We start from the raw sequence: 14,997 nt of genomic DNA on the forward strand, positions 1-14,997 counted from the left end.
AATCAGGCGAACCTGACAAAAGGTCCCCCTGGTTACAGCCGTCAGATGTTCCTCCAAGGACAGCTGCATATCCAGGAGGACTCCCAGATTGCGAGCCCTTTCTGTGGGGGCCAAAGACTCGCCCCCAATAGTCAGTGATGGAGTCAACTGACTATATCGGGATGCCGGGAGCCACAGCCACTCAGTCTTGGAAGGGTTGAGCTTGAGCCTGTTCCTCCCCATCCAGATCCGCACAGCCTCCAGGCACTGGGACATCACTTCAAGGGCATCGTTGGGGTGGCCTGGGATGGAGATGTACAGCTGGGTGTCATCAGCGTACTGGTGGTATCTCACCCCGAAGCCACGGATGATCTCGCCCAGCGGCTTCCCATAAATGTTGAACAGAAGGGGCGAGAGGACCGATCCCTGCGGCACTCCACAGATGAGAGGCCTTGAGGTCGACCTCTGCCCCCCTGCCAACACAAACTGCAACCGGTCGGAGAGAAAGGAGGAGAACCACCGCAACACGGTGCCTCCCACCCCCAACTCTTCCAGCCGGTGCAGCATGATACCATGGTCGATGGTATCAAAAGCCGCTGAGAGATCTAACAGGACCAGAACAGAGGAGCAACCCCTGTCCCGAGCCCTCCAGAGATCATCAACCAACACGACCAATGCCGTTTCCGTGCTGTGCCCAGACCTGAAACCCGACTGGAACGGATCTAGATAAGATGTTTCCTCCAGGAATTGTGGGAACTGTTGCGCGACCACACTCTCAACAACCTTCGCCATGAAGTGAAGGTTGGAGACAGGATGGTAGTTGGCCAATATTGCCGGATCCAGGGACGGCTTCTTGAGGAGAGGCCTCACCACCGCCTCTTTCAAAGCAGTGGGGAAGTGGCCCTCACTCAACGAAGTGTTGATAACACCCTGGAGCCAGCCTCGTGTAACCTCCCGGGAAGCCAGTACCAACCAGGAGGGACACGGGTCCAGTAAACATGTGGCTGCACTAAGTCTCCCCAAAATCCTGTCCACATCATCGGGAGTCACAGCATCAAACTCCTCCCAGGTAACATTCTCAAGACAACTCTTCGTCACCCTGCCCTGATCTACCCAGTCAGAGTCCAAATCCCCCTGGATCTGAGCGATTTTGTCATACAGGTATTGTCCAAAATCCTCCGCCCTGCCTTCCAAGGGATCCTCCCACACTCCCGGATGGAGCAGGGAGCGGGTCACCCTAAACAGGGCGGCTGGACGATTCCCTGATGACACAATAGAGGCGGAAAAGTAATTAAACTTTGCCGTCTTTATCGCCACTAGGTAGGCCTTATTATGCGACCTTACCAGTGTTCGATCAGATTCAGCAAGACTGGCCCTCCAATCGCTCTCCAGGAGCCTTTCCGGCGCTTCATTTCCCTCAGCTCCTCAGTAAACCAAGGAGCCGCTCGGGATCGGCACCGGGTCAGAGGCCGCAAAGGCACGACTCACTCCAAGGCCTCACCAGCCGCCCAATCCCAGGCGGCTACCAGGTCCTCGGCCGAGTCATGTGCTAGATCCTCAGGAAATGGCCCAAGCTCCATCTGGAACCTATCAGGATCCATCAGGTGCCTGGGGCGGATCCATCTAATTGGGTCCGCCTCCCTGCGGCAGGGGGCAGCGGTTCGAAGATCCAGGCGAAGGAGTGAGTGGTCAGTCCATGACAAGGGTTCCATGTCTATAACAAGACCACTCAACCACTGGCCAGAGACAAAAATCAGGTCCAGAGTGTGACCTCCCCTGTGAGTAGGGCCATGAACTAACTGGGTCAGGTCCATGGCTGTCATGGAAGCCAACCGCCTCAGACGTTTCACCAACGGATGGCAAGTTGAAATCACCCATGACTTAAAGCCTGGGTGTATCTACTGCCACCGTGGCTATCATGTCGAGTAGCTCAGGTAGGGCTATTGCCATGCGGCAGGGAGCCAGGTACATAAGCAACAAGCCCATCTGAACCCCACGACCCCACCTCACAAGGAGGGACTCACATCCGTCTATCTGAGGCACAGCAGTCTCCCTCGAACCCAGATCCTCATTAATAATAACCGCCGCCACCCCCCCGCCCCTTCCCTGGGCCCTCAGCTGATGGAATGCTCTGAAGCCTGGTGGGCACATTTCAACCAGAGGGACGCCGCCCTCCGGGCCCAACCAGGTCTCCGTAATACCCGCCAGGTCTGCTCCTCCCTCTTGTATAAGATCGTGAATGAGGGGGGCCTTGTTTACCACGGACCTGGCGTTGCATAGCATCAGCCGAAGGCCCAGATCCTGAGTATCTAAGCCACCTAGTATCCAAGCGGAGCCTTGGGGACCGGGGCAAGCAATTGCTCTCAGACAGCAAGTGCGAGCCCCCAACACATGATATGGTCCCCTGCTCCCGCCATATCTGCCCCTCCCATTCACTGTGCTGATGGAAAATTCCTCCTCCGGATGGTCCTCCAGCCCCTCCCCAATCCCTCAACCTGCACCCTCCAAACCGGCCCCCTGTGCCGGGCTCGGCTCTGTCCTTAGTGGGTTCGTCCCCCCAAACCCCTGGGTCTTCCTCCCGGTTCCCCTTAAAAAATCATTATTCCTGTCGCTCCTCCCAGGTCCCCTTAAAAATTTCATTAAAAATTTACGTAGAAAACCCTTCAAACCCCTCTTCGCTGCATGCCATCTCTCGGGGTTCCAAAGCCCGTCATCAAGATAGGCCCTCGATAACATGGAGGGCCAGGCCCGCGAGAGAGGGGAGTCTCGCAGTGCGAAGAGATCAGCAGATGAATACATCTTAAGGTTCCAAAAGTCTGTCTGGGGAAGATGGAAAGAGGCCAAGGATTCTTAATGACGGTTTAAAGAAAAAGTCCAGGGGAGAGAGTCCACCATTTCGGCCGGGGTCAAACCGGACTCTACTGTCCTCCCACGACAGTGGAGAGGAATCTCAGGCAGCTGTCCCAGAAGGCAATGACCCGGTCACCCTCTCACGGTGGCCAGTGTCAGCAGGTCTTATACAGTGGCAGCTGCAACAAAGATGACTCCCTCGGTGCCCCCGCCCAGGCTCACATTTCTCCTCACAGCAAGTGGATGTTAATGTCAATAGGGCCGATGAAATTGCTGGAAACTGGGGGTCCGCTGTGGGCATACAAGGAGCTATTAAGTCCGGGTGCAAGAAAAATCTGGTCGGGGAGATAGTAGTCCAGGCTGCGCCCACAAATCAGGCCGCGGCGGAAAAAAGAAAGAGGGAAGGAAAGGGGGGGTGGAGACAAACCAAAAGGGGGGCGGGACAATCCACACCATCTTCCAGCTCTTCCCAGCTCCCCCAGTCTCCACCAGATCTTCTCCCCCCCCTAACTCCCAGATCTTCGATAAAGCCTCCAACCAGAGAGCTCCAAATCGATGGTTTGCACTCTCTCCTCCACAGCTGACGATAGACCTAGTTTGTAGAGGTCTAGATTCGAAGAGATTCAGGCGGGGCCTTGCAGTCCTCCCTCGGCGTCGCCCCAGCAGGCAGCATTTTACTCGTCGCCACCTCAGCCCTACGTCACCATCGCTGCTGGTAGCCCCGAGCTTCCCTTCGGGGGGGGATACTCCACCATCGTCACCATACCCCCCCCGTTCCGGCCCTTGCTGGGGGGACATTGAGGCAAAAGAAACGCTGCCCCAACGACGTCACCGCCGCTGCTAATCAACCACAAGTTCTTCCGAGGGGGGGCAGCGACGCTCCAGCACTCCATCGCCATCGCCACCACACTCTCACCCCCATTTTGGCCGTCACAAGGGGACCGCTGGGGAGACGCCAAGGCAGGAAGCACCGCCCGGCCATACCTGAACCTCCTGTCAGTGTCGCCATAATCCTGCGGCGCTCTTCGGGTCCAAACGGCCACATGAATGACCCAGGACAGCCGAAAAGATCACAACAGGCTGTCCTCAGTATTCTCTTGCTGGGCCGAGGGCTCACAGATAGAAAATTCAGCCCTCGAGGAATCCAAAGCGGCCCTACATTACCCCAGGCATCAGGAGCCTCAGTCACAAACCGCCATCTTCGGGCATGCGCAGAGGGTCTCTTCACACACCTTAGTTTTGGGGGAGGAAAATAGGGAGGGGGGATTCTGCCTACCAGGTATTCATCTGGCTAGTCCCAGCACATTAGTTCGCTTACTGGTTTTGAGGTTGGGGCTGTGCTTCTAAAGCACAGCTGATTATCAGAGGGAGCAGCAATAGAAAAACAGGCAAAACACAGAAGATCGCTTCCCTCACGTTGGGGCTAAAAAACAGCTTCAAAAGCACAGCTGAACCTCGGAGGGAGCACCAGTGACTAAAGCAGGCAAAGCGCGGAAGGGGTAAGAGAAGGCAGCAGCTGTTCCAGGTAGCCATTTTGAGCACCGCACGGAGTTACATTCGGAGTATAAGACGGACCCAAATTTTCAGGACGGAAAAAAGTGCATCTTATACTCCAAAAAATACTGTAATTACTCTATTTTGTGGTCCCATCAGTTCATTTTCTATCAAGAAGCTAAAGTGCTGTGGGACTTTAGAATTGAAATAGAGAAGCATCTGCCACATAGCACCCAAGACTTAACAATTGTTGTAAGACAGAAAAAAGTCTGTGTAGTGGAATTACAATATCTGGAGAAATGTATAAAATATAAACACCTACAAATAGAAGTAAAATAACTGTGGCAAAAGAAAGCAAAGATAGTAGCAATAGTAATAGGCTGCTTGTGTGCAATCTTAAAATAAATGGAACATCACTTGAACACTATCAGCTTTGATAAAATCATCAACAGTCAATTGCAAAAGGAATCTTTACTTGGAACATCTTAAATACTGCTACAATATCTTTAATATAATTAAACAACAACATCTGCCTATCCCAAGTTATTGGGTGAGACTGTATAGATCAGGGCTGTCAAACTCAAGGCCCACAGGCTGTATCTGGCTAGTGGAGTGCTTAGATCTGGCCTGTGGGGCCACCCTGGAAATAGCTAAGGACCAGCCCGCAGTGCCTCTACCAGTGAAAATGGAGCTAGGGAGAGTTGCGCGCTGCAGAAGGATGCAGAAGGATCCCCCAGCCCCGCCCAGGTTACCACAGGCCACCCCATCCTGGCTACACTCATCCTGGCTATGCTCATCTGGCCTCCCAAGGTCAAACGCAAGCTTGATGCGGCCCTCAATGAAATCGAGTTCGACACCCCTGGTGTAGATGGACACAAATGCCATATTATAATAATAATAAGGAATATCAGGAGTTGGATATCTGTGGGTAGTCCAATCTAGGACTTAAATGATTGTAGTATTCTCCTGTCTATGCGCTACATTTTTCCATTCAAAGAGTTGTTCCTGGGATTAAGGAGTTGAAATCCTAAATCATTTCTAACTTTAGTTTCTCATACAGCAGCATCATTAGCTTTTGTGTGTGGAATTATATTGTTTTATCTAGATTAACACATCTGAATGTTACTAGTGATATCTTTTTCTTTTTAATTAAAAAGTAGCTTAAGATGCTCTGAATGTGCTTGGTAGATTTAATCACTTGCTGCCTTATATTGTTTAATGGCTTTTAATTTTGCTATGTTAGCGTTTTAACTAGCTCTCTGGATGCAAAATTGGAAGAGGACATTTTCAAACAAATCTGGTAAAAGGGTTTTTAATCTCAGGTACATATTTTTGCACATGATAATTTAGGGTATATTTGCAATTTAGGATTTAGGAAATGAGATGCATATCTCAAGCTGTATTGCTTGTTAATTTACCATGAGATTATATTCTTGTAATTATTATAAACTTTTGACAAAGTAGCAACACACTGTTGAAATCTATTTGCAGGTAAGCAAATCATGAAATGCTTGCTGCTTACTTATAAAGTAAAAGGCCAATTAATTTAGCATGTGAAAATATGTCATATTTGTATTCATTGGAACAACAGCTTTCTCTTTGGGTGAAAGTGGAGGGTAGGAAGGAAATGCTGCTGTGGCTGCAGGTACCGTATAAGGCGAGTTTCATCCCTACCCCCATTTTTTAAAAGTGTGCTATTTTCATATAATTAGTATTCACTATAAGCAGTTAATCACCAGAGAAGAGCTCCCAGAGACAAAACAAGTTGTTTAGCTTGTCAGCATCAGGGAATCAGATGTGTTGAAACATGACTCCTTAAAGCTGGAGTGGATATTGCAGAAGCTGATGGATGATTTAATGCACCATCATTATATTGCATGCCAACAGCTCCCCTTGCAGTACAGAATTTTAATTGTTCCTGAAAGTATAATTATGTGTCATAACATGTTTTTTGGGAATTTTTCCACAGTAGAAAACAATAGCTTTTGAAGGATTTTCACAATTAACTCTGACTTCCTTCTATCTTACATTTCTTCACTGAAGAGTAGGACCAATCCAGAGCTAAAATGGACCATTTCCCCAAGCTGTTTTGTTTAAATGCCCTTCAGATGTTGCATTGTAATTTGCACAATGTGTTTCTTTTGAGAAAAAGACAAAAATAAATCTATCATAATAGAATGATTCAAATAAAAAAATGGGTAATGTCTTCAATGGGCAGAGTTAGCTGTGAAGACTAACTCTTTCATTATTTAGTTGAGTTTGTTAATAATTTGAAAATAACTTATTTAGTTGGATTTGTTGATATAATCTTAAACTTGTTTTATCAGTACATGGAATGTGTAGACAGAAAATAAAGCTTATATAGTGCTAATAAAAAAGCATTTAATACCACATTTCTTTCTAATGTTAATGTTTTCTAGTTGTGATTATTTAGAATCTTGCACAGAAATATATCTCATTCCAGTCACTGATATTAAGTTAGAGTTTGTGATATATTAACACTGTGATTGGTACGTTATATCTTGCATTGTAAATATTCATCCAATATAAAGTTTATCTAACGTGAATATTATTAATTTTCTTTCATTTTCAAAAAAATTGAAGTCTTAATTTCTTTATCTTTAGTACAGGTAGTCCTTAATTTACAACAGTTCATTTAGTGACCATTCAAAGTTACAATGGCACTGAAAAAAGCGACTTACGACAATTTTTCACACTTAACGACCTGTGCAGCATCCCCATGGTCACATGATCAAAACTCAAAGGCTTGGCAATTGATTCATATTTATGATGATTGCAATGTCCTGGAGTCATGTGATCCCCTTTTGCAACCTTCTAACCAGCAAAGTCAATGGGGAAGCCAGATTCACTTAACAATCGTGTCACTAATTTAACAACTGTGATGATTCACTCAACAACTGAGGCAAGAAAGGTTACAAAATGGGGGAAAGCTCACTTAACCACTGTATCGCTTAGCAACATACATTTTGGGCTCAATTGTAGTTGTAAGTCAAGGACTACCTGTAGTGATATCTTGTCTATTAAAAATATTAGGATAAATTATTTTTATATTACTAATTGTTTTTTCTTCCATTTATAAACATTATTCCTACTGCATGATTCATATAGCATTATCTACATATCTGTGGGATTCTGGCAGCGCTTTGTGTACTTTATAGTAAAGTAAATTACAGCTAGGACACCAGAACTGGATTTCAGAAATCATTCTATGTTTTGTATAACACTTGGATAGCGTTTCTTTTTAGGGCAGTTTCATACTCTTCTTTGCAATGGAAATGCATAGTTATCAGAACTGATGAATACATGTTTTTGCAAGAAAATGAAATTGCAAATGTTTTTGTCTTAATTTTCTGTGTAGAAATTACTTCTGTGGCAGCAATTTTATCATTAAAAGGTTCATAAACGTGTTGCTGAAATGTTTTCCAGCTTTGAAAGACATTAAAATCAATAAGAACATTATTATTTAACCACATCTAACAGTTCTTGAAATGTTAAATATAAATCTAAAGATTCTTTTGAACTCTACCACTTCATTCCAAATTTGCTCTTTCCAAATAAAAATCCCAACTAATTGGAATTAATTTTAAAACTATTATTTAATTAAAAATTGGAAGTAAAAATTATATCTCTATGTTATAAAAGTGTTCTTTTCCCATTTATTTGTGTGATAGTAATTCATTAAGTACTGCAGCAGTTTGCATTGAAACAGGCAGCAACTTTGAAACAGGCCCTGTCTTCTGGTTCATTGAAGAGTTTCAGAATTAGATGGACAGACTTTGCAAGCTTTTAGCCTTTTGAAGACAAGGAATTGAGCCTTTATCCAAACATACTGTTCAGCAATAAATGCAATAATACCAATTTGTGTAGCTGCTTTCCTATATTTATAAAGACTTCATTCTAGAATAGGGCCAATTCAATCAGACAAAGAATACTTGAAATAGAATAGCAATTAAAACATGAAATTGTGCATTACCATATCAATAACAGATACTCATATTTATCTAAGCAAATTTGTTTTACTTAATGTCTGGAAGGAAGCCAGTCATGGCAGATGTAAAATGGAAGTTTCGCAGCAGGAATCAGATCTCTTTTTATGTTTAGCATTTCCTATTAAAACTAGTGCTGGGCAACAAAAATTCTTCTGCATTTGCTTTAACAACTTGCCTTTATTTCAATCAAAAAGAAATTGCTTTCTAAATTTCTTACAAAAAGAAAGTTACAGAAAAATTCTCATGAAATTCTTGTGTTTACTTGGTTTTATGAAGTGGTCAAAGAGAATATGTTAACAATCTTTCTTTCAATGTATAATCATCTTTCCAGCAGTCTTCAACTGACTTAGTTTCCTATGATTCAATTAAATCCCAAAGGAGATATCTTGAGGAAACTCCCACAATGGGCTTTTTTTCAAAACAGGAAATGTGAATAGCAAGAAAGACTTCAAGGTGAAAAAATATCCATAAAAGAACTCTTGATCATCTCAGACTTATTAAGTAAATTCTAAAATAAAATGAAAGGAAATACATAAGCACCCCAAGAATGGAATAGGAAAATGGAAAATTCTAGATGGAAGGTAGTTTTTGGGAACTTGGAAGACCAGGTTTCTGAACAGTAGTAATTAAAAGGCAAATAAAGAGCATCACCAAAAACTCGTTTTGGTTGTTTTCTTTGTATTAATAACTTGATAACTAATCTACCAGTCTTTTGAGCTTATTTTCTGTTTGTGACACATTCCAATTTTCCTATGCAGATATTAGTTTCCAATATTGTCTTTGCTTCCCTTATATTGGTTTTGCACTTGACATTAGTGCTGCTAAATAGTAAACAGAATGTTGCCCTCCATTTTCAGTATGTTAAAAAAACTGAATCTGATGGCAACATGATTTCGAGTTCTATCTAAATATGACATTCAAATGTTAATTGGAGGAATAAATCTTGTTTATTTCATGAAGATGAAAATGTCAATGGAATAAGACTATTTATCACAGTATAATGTCCTTCTGACACCTGATAAATGCCATGATAATGACAGCTATTGAGGAAAAAAATCACAATATTCTCTCATTTGTCAAAAACAGATCATACGTTTGTTTCAATACAGGAACTTTATTTTATTAAACAAAGCTGATCTAAAAGTGAGGGCATAATCAATATTGCACAGAGGCTTTTGTTGAGGGCAGCTATCGTACCATTTAGAGTTACATAAGTTACCAAACAATGATTAATAAGGTTGGACATCCTAATTTTTTTGTCTGTAAACAAGCAAACATCATGACATTATTATTGTGGTTCTTTTAGATTAAGAAGAATTAATGTCATCATCGCTGTTAATTTTGTTTGTTTTCAATCATGTACAGTTTAAATGTAAAAATTATACAGAGGTGTTATAAACAACTTCTCACAATAAATTATGTGGATTTCTTTTTACAGATGGAAAACCTTTAACATTAGATGAAATATGGAAAAGTGTGCATGAATGCTATAGGGATCGCCTCTGGCAAGGACCATGGGATACGATTACACAACAGGTTACCTATTTCTGTCACTTGTATAGAATTATTTATTTGAAGAATGAATTTTAGAGAAAAAGATATTGTTACTAGTCCAAATAACAAACTATTAGTAATGTAGTCAATATAAGAATCATTTGAAATAAACAGTTAATAAACTTTATATGTAATCTGAGAAAGACTTAACCTAATTTCAACAGACCATTCAGAGAAAAAAGTGATAATCATTAATTCCCAAATGTCTCATGTACCACCTTAGGAGGCTGCATCTTCTTCTAGTGCAGGATCCCATGAAAATAAAGCAGAGGTGGGCTGCCACCGGTTCGGACTGGTTCAGGCAAACTGATAGTTCCAAACAGCTGGGCCCACCCACCCGCCCTGGCGCTATCCTGTCCTATATAATCGCCATGTGTTTGATGCCATGCACATGTGCGGAAAGCGCGTGCGCGGGCGAAGCAAGTATACTCACATTTTCAGTTCTGGGCAAACCAGTTGTTACATTATGCGACACCCACCTCTGAAATAAAGTTTGAATTAAGGAAATGCTGACAGGATGCTTTGGAGTGGGCATGGGCATGCTGCCAGCAGTTCCTTAATGCAAAACAAATACTTTCCTGAGGTTGTGCAGTATTGTGCAAGTCTAGAAAAAGATGCCAATTCTGAAGAAAAATGCCAGAAGGTATGGCACATACCCCCTGCTCACCCTACAAAGCATTTTTTGGCTTCAGATCCAAAGCCGTGCACATCCCTCATTTATTTCTTCCCACATTTTATATGCCAGATGCAGTTAGGCTGAAGTACAAGATGGTTCAAGGTGATTCAGTTATACTGATATGTGGGATTCAGCTGGCATACACCCAATTACTTTGGCTGAAAGTATTTTGCATTCTGCATTGAACTAATAACTGAAGCATCGTAAGGGAAAAGAAGAAAGTACATATAAGCAGTCTAATTGTACTTATACAAATGAAATGTTAAATTTCTGTCAGATAATTTTGTCAAAAATATTTCTAGGACGTTCTGTTCACTGTTTTCAAGACTTCAGTGCTTGAGTAAACCACCGAAAACCCTAGTGAGTTTGGTAGTCGAAGTTCTAAATCTAGAACCAAGGCAAAATATTAAGACTTTCAACCAGGAGCCTCTTGAGGAATAGCTGCCAATAAAACCATCTCCTGTTTTCAGTTCTTATTTTTCACTCTGAGAACAGTGGCCTAAATATTGTAGTATTTCTGCAAACATCCCAAAGGATAACTCAGTACCCAATAATTCATCTTTGACTAGAGGGAAGTTTTTGGTTATAATGATTATGTTTGATATACTGTTCTGCCCCAGCTACGGACCCAAAGAACGCAGCACACACAAAGTCTGTACAGACCTTAGTTTACTAAATTAAATCAGTCTTTTTCAAACAAAGGCTGTTAATTTACTTTCTTAACAGCCTACAAGAATCCAAAGAATAATCGTAATCTTACTAGGATTGGCAGAAAGCCAAGAAGCAATTTGCAGACACTGATAAAAGAACTAAGATCCAGATGCGAAGGAGAATGAACTAAGTTGTTCCCTGCAAATTGCCTGTCATCATCCGTCCTTAAATAGACTAAGGGAGTGGCCAATTAGCCCCAAGCCTTACTCTTGAGAAGACCTCCTCCTGAGGAGCCACTCCTGCCTTTTGGCAGCTCTGCGCACCCGTGCATCAAGAAGAGGCTCCTCCTCTTCTTCCTCTTCACTTATGGGAGCTTCTGGAGCTTCTGAAGGCCCTGGCTGAATCCCCGCCTCAAATCTTCTCCAGCCTCCTCATTGTCCGACTCGAGTGCCAGCTGCACAGGCTGCTGGCGCAGCACCACACCAGCCTCCTCGCTGTCAGAATCAGCTACTAGCTGCACAGGCCGCTGACGGGCCACAACATATACAGAAAGGCATATACTGTATATATTCACATGAAGATTATATACACTGCAAAATAGACTTTTCAAATGTAGCATCCACCAGATGGGTTGACTACCAGTTTCATAATTGCTTAATAGCATAGCCAACCTTGATATGTTTTATATAGTTGATAGGTTAATGAAAGGTGGCATGGTCTGAAACAAATATTGAACAAGGACAATGAGTGACCTTGTAGGAGGGCAAATACTTTTCATGTAGAAAGTTTCAGGTTTTCATTTTTGGCAAATTTTAAAAATCCTTTTTAGTAAGCCTCCTGAAAAGCATCTTACTATAGGCTTATATCCCTAATGATTCTGGAAGCTATTTCAGCACTACCTCATTTTGATCATGTGTATAAATTAGCATCAGACTGGACTATTTTTAACATTAATCCAGCCGATACTCTTTGTCAGTTTGTGGTTAAGAATCCGAAAGGCATGTTTTTCTAGTAGTATAACAGTGCTATCCATTACATCATTTAATTTATGGCAGTGTTGAACAAAAAATCAATAAATTATTTCTAAAATGTCAAGGATGTTCATAATACTCTTTTTTAAAGAAGCAGACTCAAAACTGTTTCTGAAGTAACAGTTGTTACTTGCAAGGCTGTTACTAATCATGAATCCATACAAAGTGGATTCATGATAGAAAGAGTTTAAATCTTACACTTGCATCTTAATGCAATGTGTATTATGTGTGCAATGAGTGTACATAGAGTAATCTGTGTCGACAATTATTCATAGACATTTTTCTGGATATGCTGCAGGATGTTAATAGAAAGATTTGTGTATAGTGTACCCTAGGAGGTGGTTGCTAAGATTTCTCATTAAATGCCTGATCAATTGTTATCAACAGTTGCTATAGTACACTGGCTAGAACTTCTGGAAAATCATTTGTGGTGTCAAAACTGTGCAAGACAAAAATACAAATGTGCTGAACTAGTTTTAATTTATCTTTTATATTTCCATGAACAAATTTGAAACTTAAGTCTGAAGAGGTCATAAGTACCAATATATCCAAAATTGGTCTATTCTATTCTGATTGAAGTGTTCTACTATAGTATCACGCCTAGAAATCAAGGAGTGGATTTTTAAAATTCTTGAGGCCACAGATTTTCAAATATATATTTCGAACATTTATGAAGCAGTTGTATAAATGTAACTTGACTCAGAGTCATTTTCATATATCTATTTCTGCTACTGTTTCCATTTTAAAATTCTGTAGAAATATGACGATAACAAAATTTCAAAGTTCATTTCAGCATGGGGTTTGCCAGCATCCCAATTAAGGCTTTAAAACACCTTCAACTGAGCAATTGGTGCTAAACGTTTTCCTTTTGTTTGTTATTTGGGAGATTTAAAGGCCAAACTGAGAGCTTTAAGCCTTGTATGTTGGACTTCATGTCAAAAGTGGCAATAAATCTTGACTCTCCAGACACTTAACCCATATTCAGGTATTCTTTATAATGGAAACTCATACGGGTAACAAGCTAGGTTAGTTGTTTCATTGCAGACAAGAATAAAACCAAATACCCAGACATGTGCCACCTATAACACGTAAAGATCGATACCTACTCTATACATTAAAGCTCTACGTTTAAATTCTAGGTCTTTTTCTCATATTTTTCTGAATCAAAGAAAATAAGTCTGTTGTCTTTCTGGCCTTCTGATTGAGAGGCAGCTGCTCAGTGTTGGCATAATAGTTCTGTCTAGCAGGGGAATTTCTGGCTCTGCCTTGGCAAATGCATTCCTTATAGTGCAGGTGAGTTTCAGGTATGCTATTGCAATCCTTGACATACCATGAAAATTCTGATGTTGCTTGATAATTTTAAACTATTACCAACACATTGCTTATTGTCTGAATTAGTTATGAACATGGAAAGCATGGCTATGGCTTGCATGGCCTGCTTTAAATAACCTGTTCATCTTTCTAGCAGATCAGGATAGAAGATACAGATAATTCACTGAATATAATATTATTTAAGGAAAACGAAACATTTAATGTATTTAATGGCTGATTCACTAAGAGCATGATGAGCTGTCAGGTGAACCTAAAACATAACCGATTTATAATTTTACGTCAACTCTTTTGCTAGGTTTTTGTTCTAGATAATTTTTAAAAAATCTTTAGGAAGCAGCTTTAATAAATTACTGAACAAGAAAGCTGACAGATTGTACTTTCATTGTGGATTATATAAATATGGCATTGGTAGTTCATGAAAGATACACTAATCAATAGCTAATAATAAAGGAACTTGAAGAGATGCTTTGCAGTGTGTTGATGTGAATGAAGTGCCCTTCTTCAAAATGCTGAGGCAGCCATGTCCTCTGTAAGGTTAGAGTCAACCTAAGGGAGTGTTTATCTTTTTAAATAGCTATTAGATGTAACAGAAAACAGGGTATCTATATGTAGGTACACTATACCACTGAATGCCAGTTGCTGGAGGGCCAGCAGGGCAGATTATTACCCGTATAGTTTCTTTCCTGAAAAAGTTCTAGTCCAGTAAATCTTAATTTCTAAATTCTAACCTTGAAAAGGAATGCACATGACCTATTGGGATTTGTGCATGAAAAGTCAAATAGATTCAACAAAGATTATTTTCCAGCAGAGTTTTCTGCTTGGAAGAGTGATGCTAACAAGACATTACATACACTGTTCCTGGTGAAGTCATGTGTATCAAGATCTGCCATACTTAAACCCACAGACAGATAAGCACACAGAGATACTTTATAATGGAACATTTATTGTATAGTATAACTATGGATAACCATTTTGATTATCCTTAAAATTATTTATTATTATTTATTAAACTTGTTTGCTGCCCATCTCATCATGAAGTGACTCTAGGCGGCTTACAATGATGTAAGATTTTAAAGAATTTCCAGAATTTTTTTTCTTGCTTGACCTGTTACAACAAAACTATTGTAAAAAGAATAAACAATAACAGCATCCTTCTTGAAACTACATGTTTCTAAAGAGGAAATTCTGAGACTAAAGTCATCCTTTAATTCTTACTTTTTACACTTTCCAGTAGATGCTTAGAGCTAATTTGTATTTTGAATCTAAATTTATCCTTGTTTCACTTTCTTCCCTATTATTGTAACTGACACATTTTCTCAACTTCTAATTTGTACAATTTTTTTCTTTGTAAAAACTAAATTGAGAGATAAAGAACCTGGTCAAACTTCACTATAAGGAATCCTGTGGTTCTTCAAAAACT

The 14,997-nt window shown here is 41.1% G+C and overlaps 1 protein-coding gene across 2 annotated transcripts in view; it reads left to right on the forward strand.

Annotated features, from left to right (window-relative positions):
- Positions 1-14,997, forward strand: part of ATG10 (autophagy related 10) — a 129,243-nt gene that overhangs the window by 94,118 nt on the left and 20,128 nt on the right. For both annotated transcript variants that reach the window (XM_034441222.3, XM_034441223.3), the window contains one exon: positions 9,772-9,869. In XM_034441222.3, coding sequence (XP_034297113.1) covers positions 9,772-9,869 — 98 coding nt within the window. The remainder of the gene's footprint in view (positions 1-9,771; positions 9,870-14,997) is intronic.

The sequence above is a fragment of the Pantherophis guttatus genome, chromosome 2, assembly GCF_059756535.1.
Source record: "Pantherophis guttatus breed Tessera chromosome 2, ASM5975653v1, whole genome shotgun sequence".
Classification (NCBI taxonomy): domain Eukaryota; kingdom Metazoa; phylum Chordata; class Lepidosauria; order Squamata; family Colubridae; genus Pantherophis; species Pantherophis guttatus.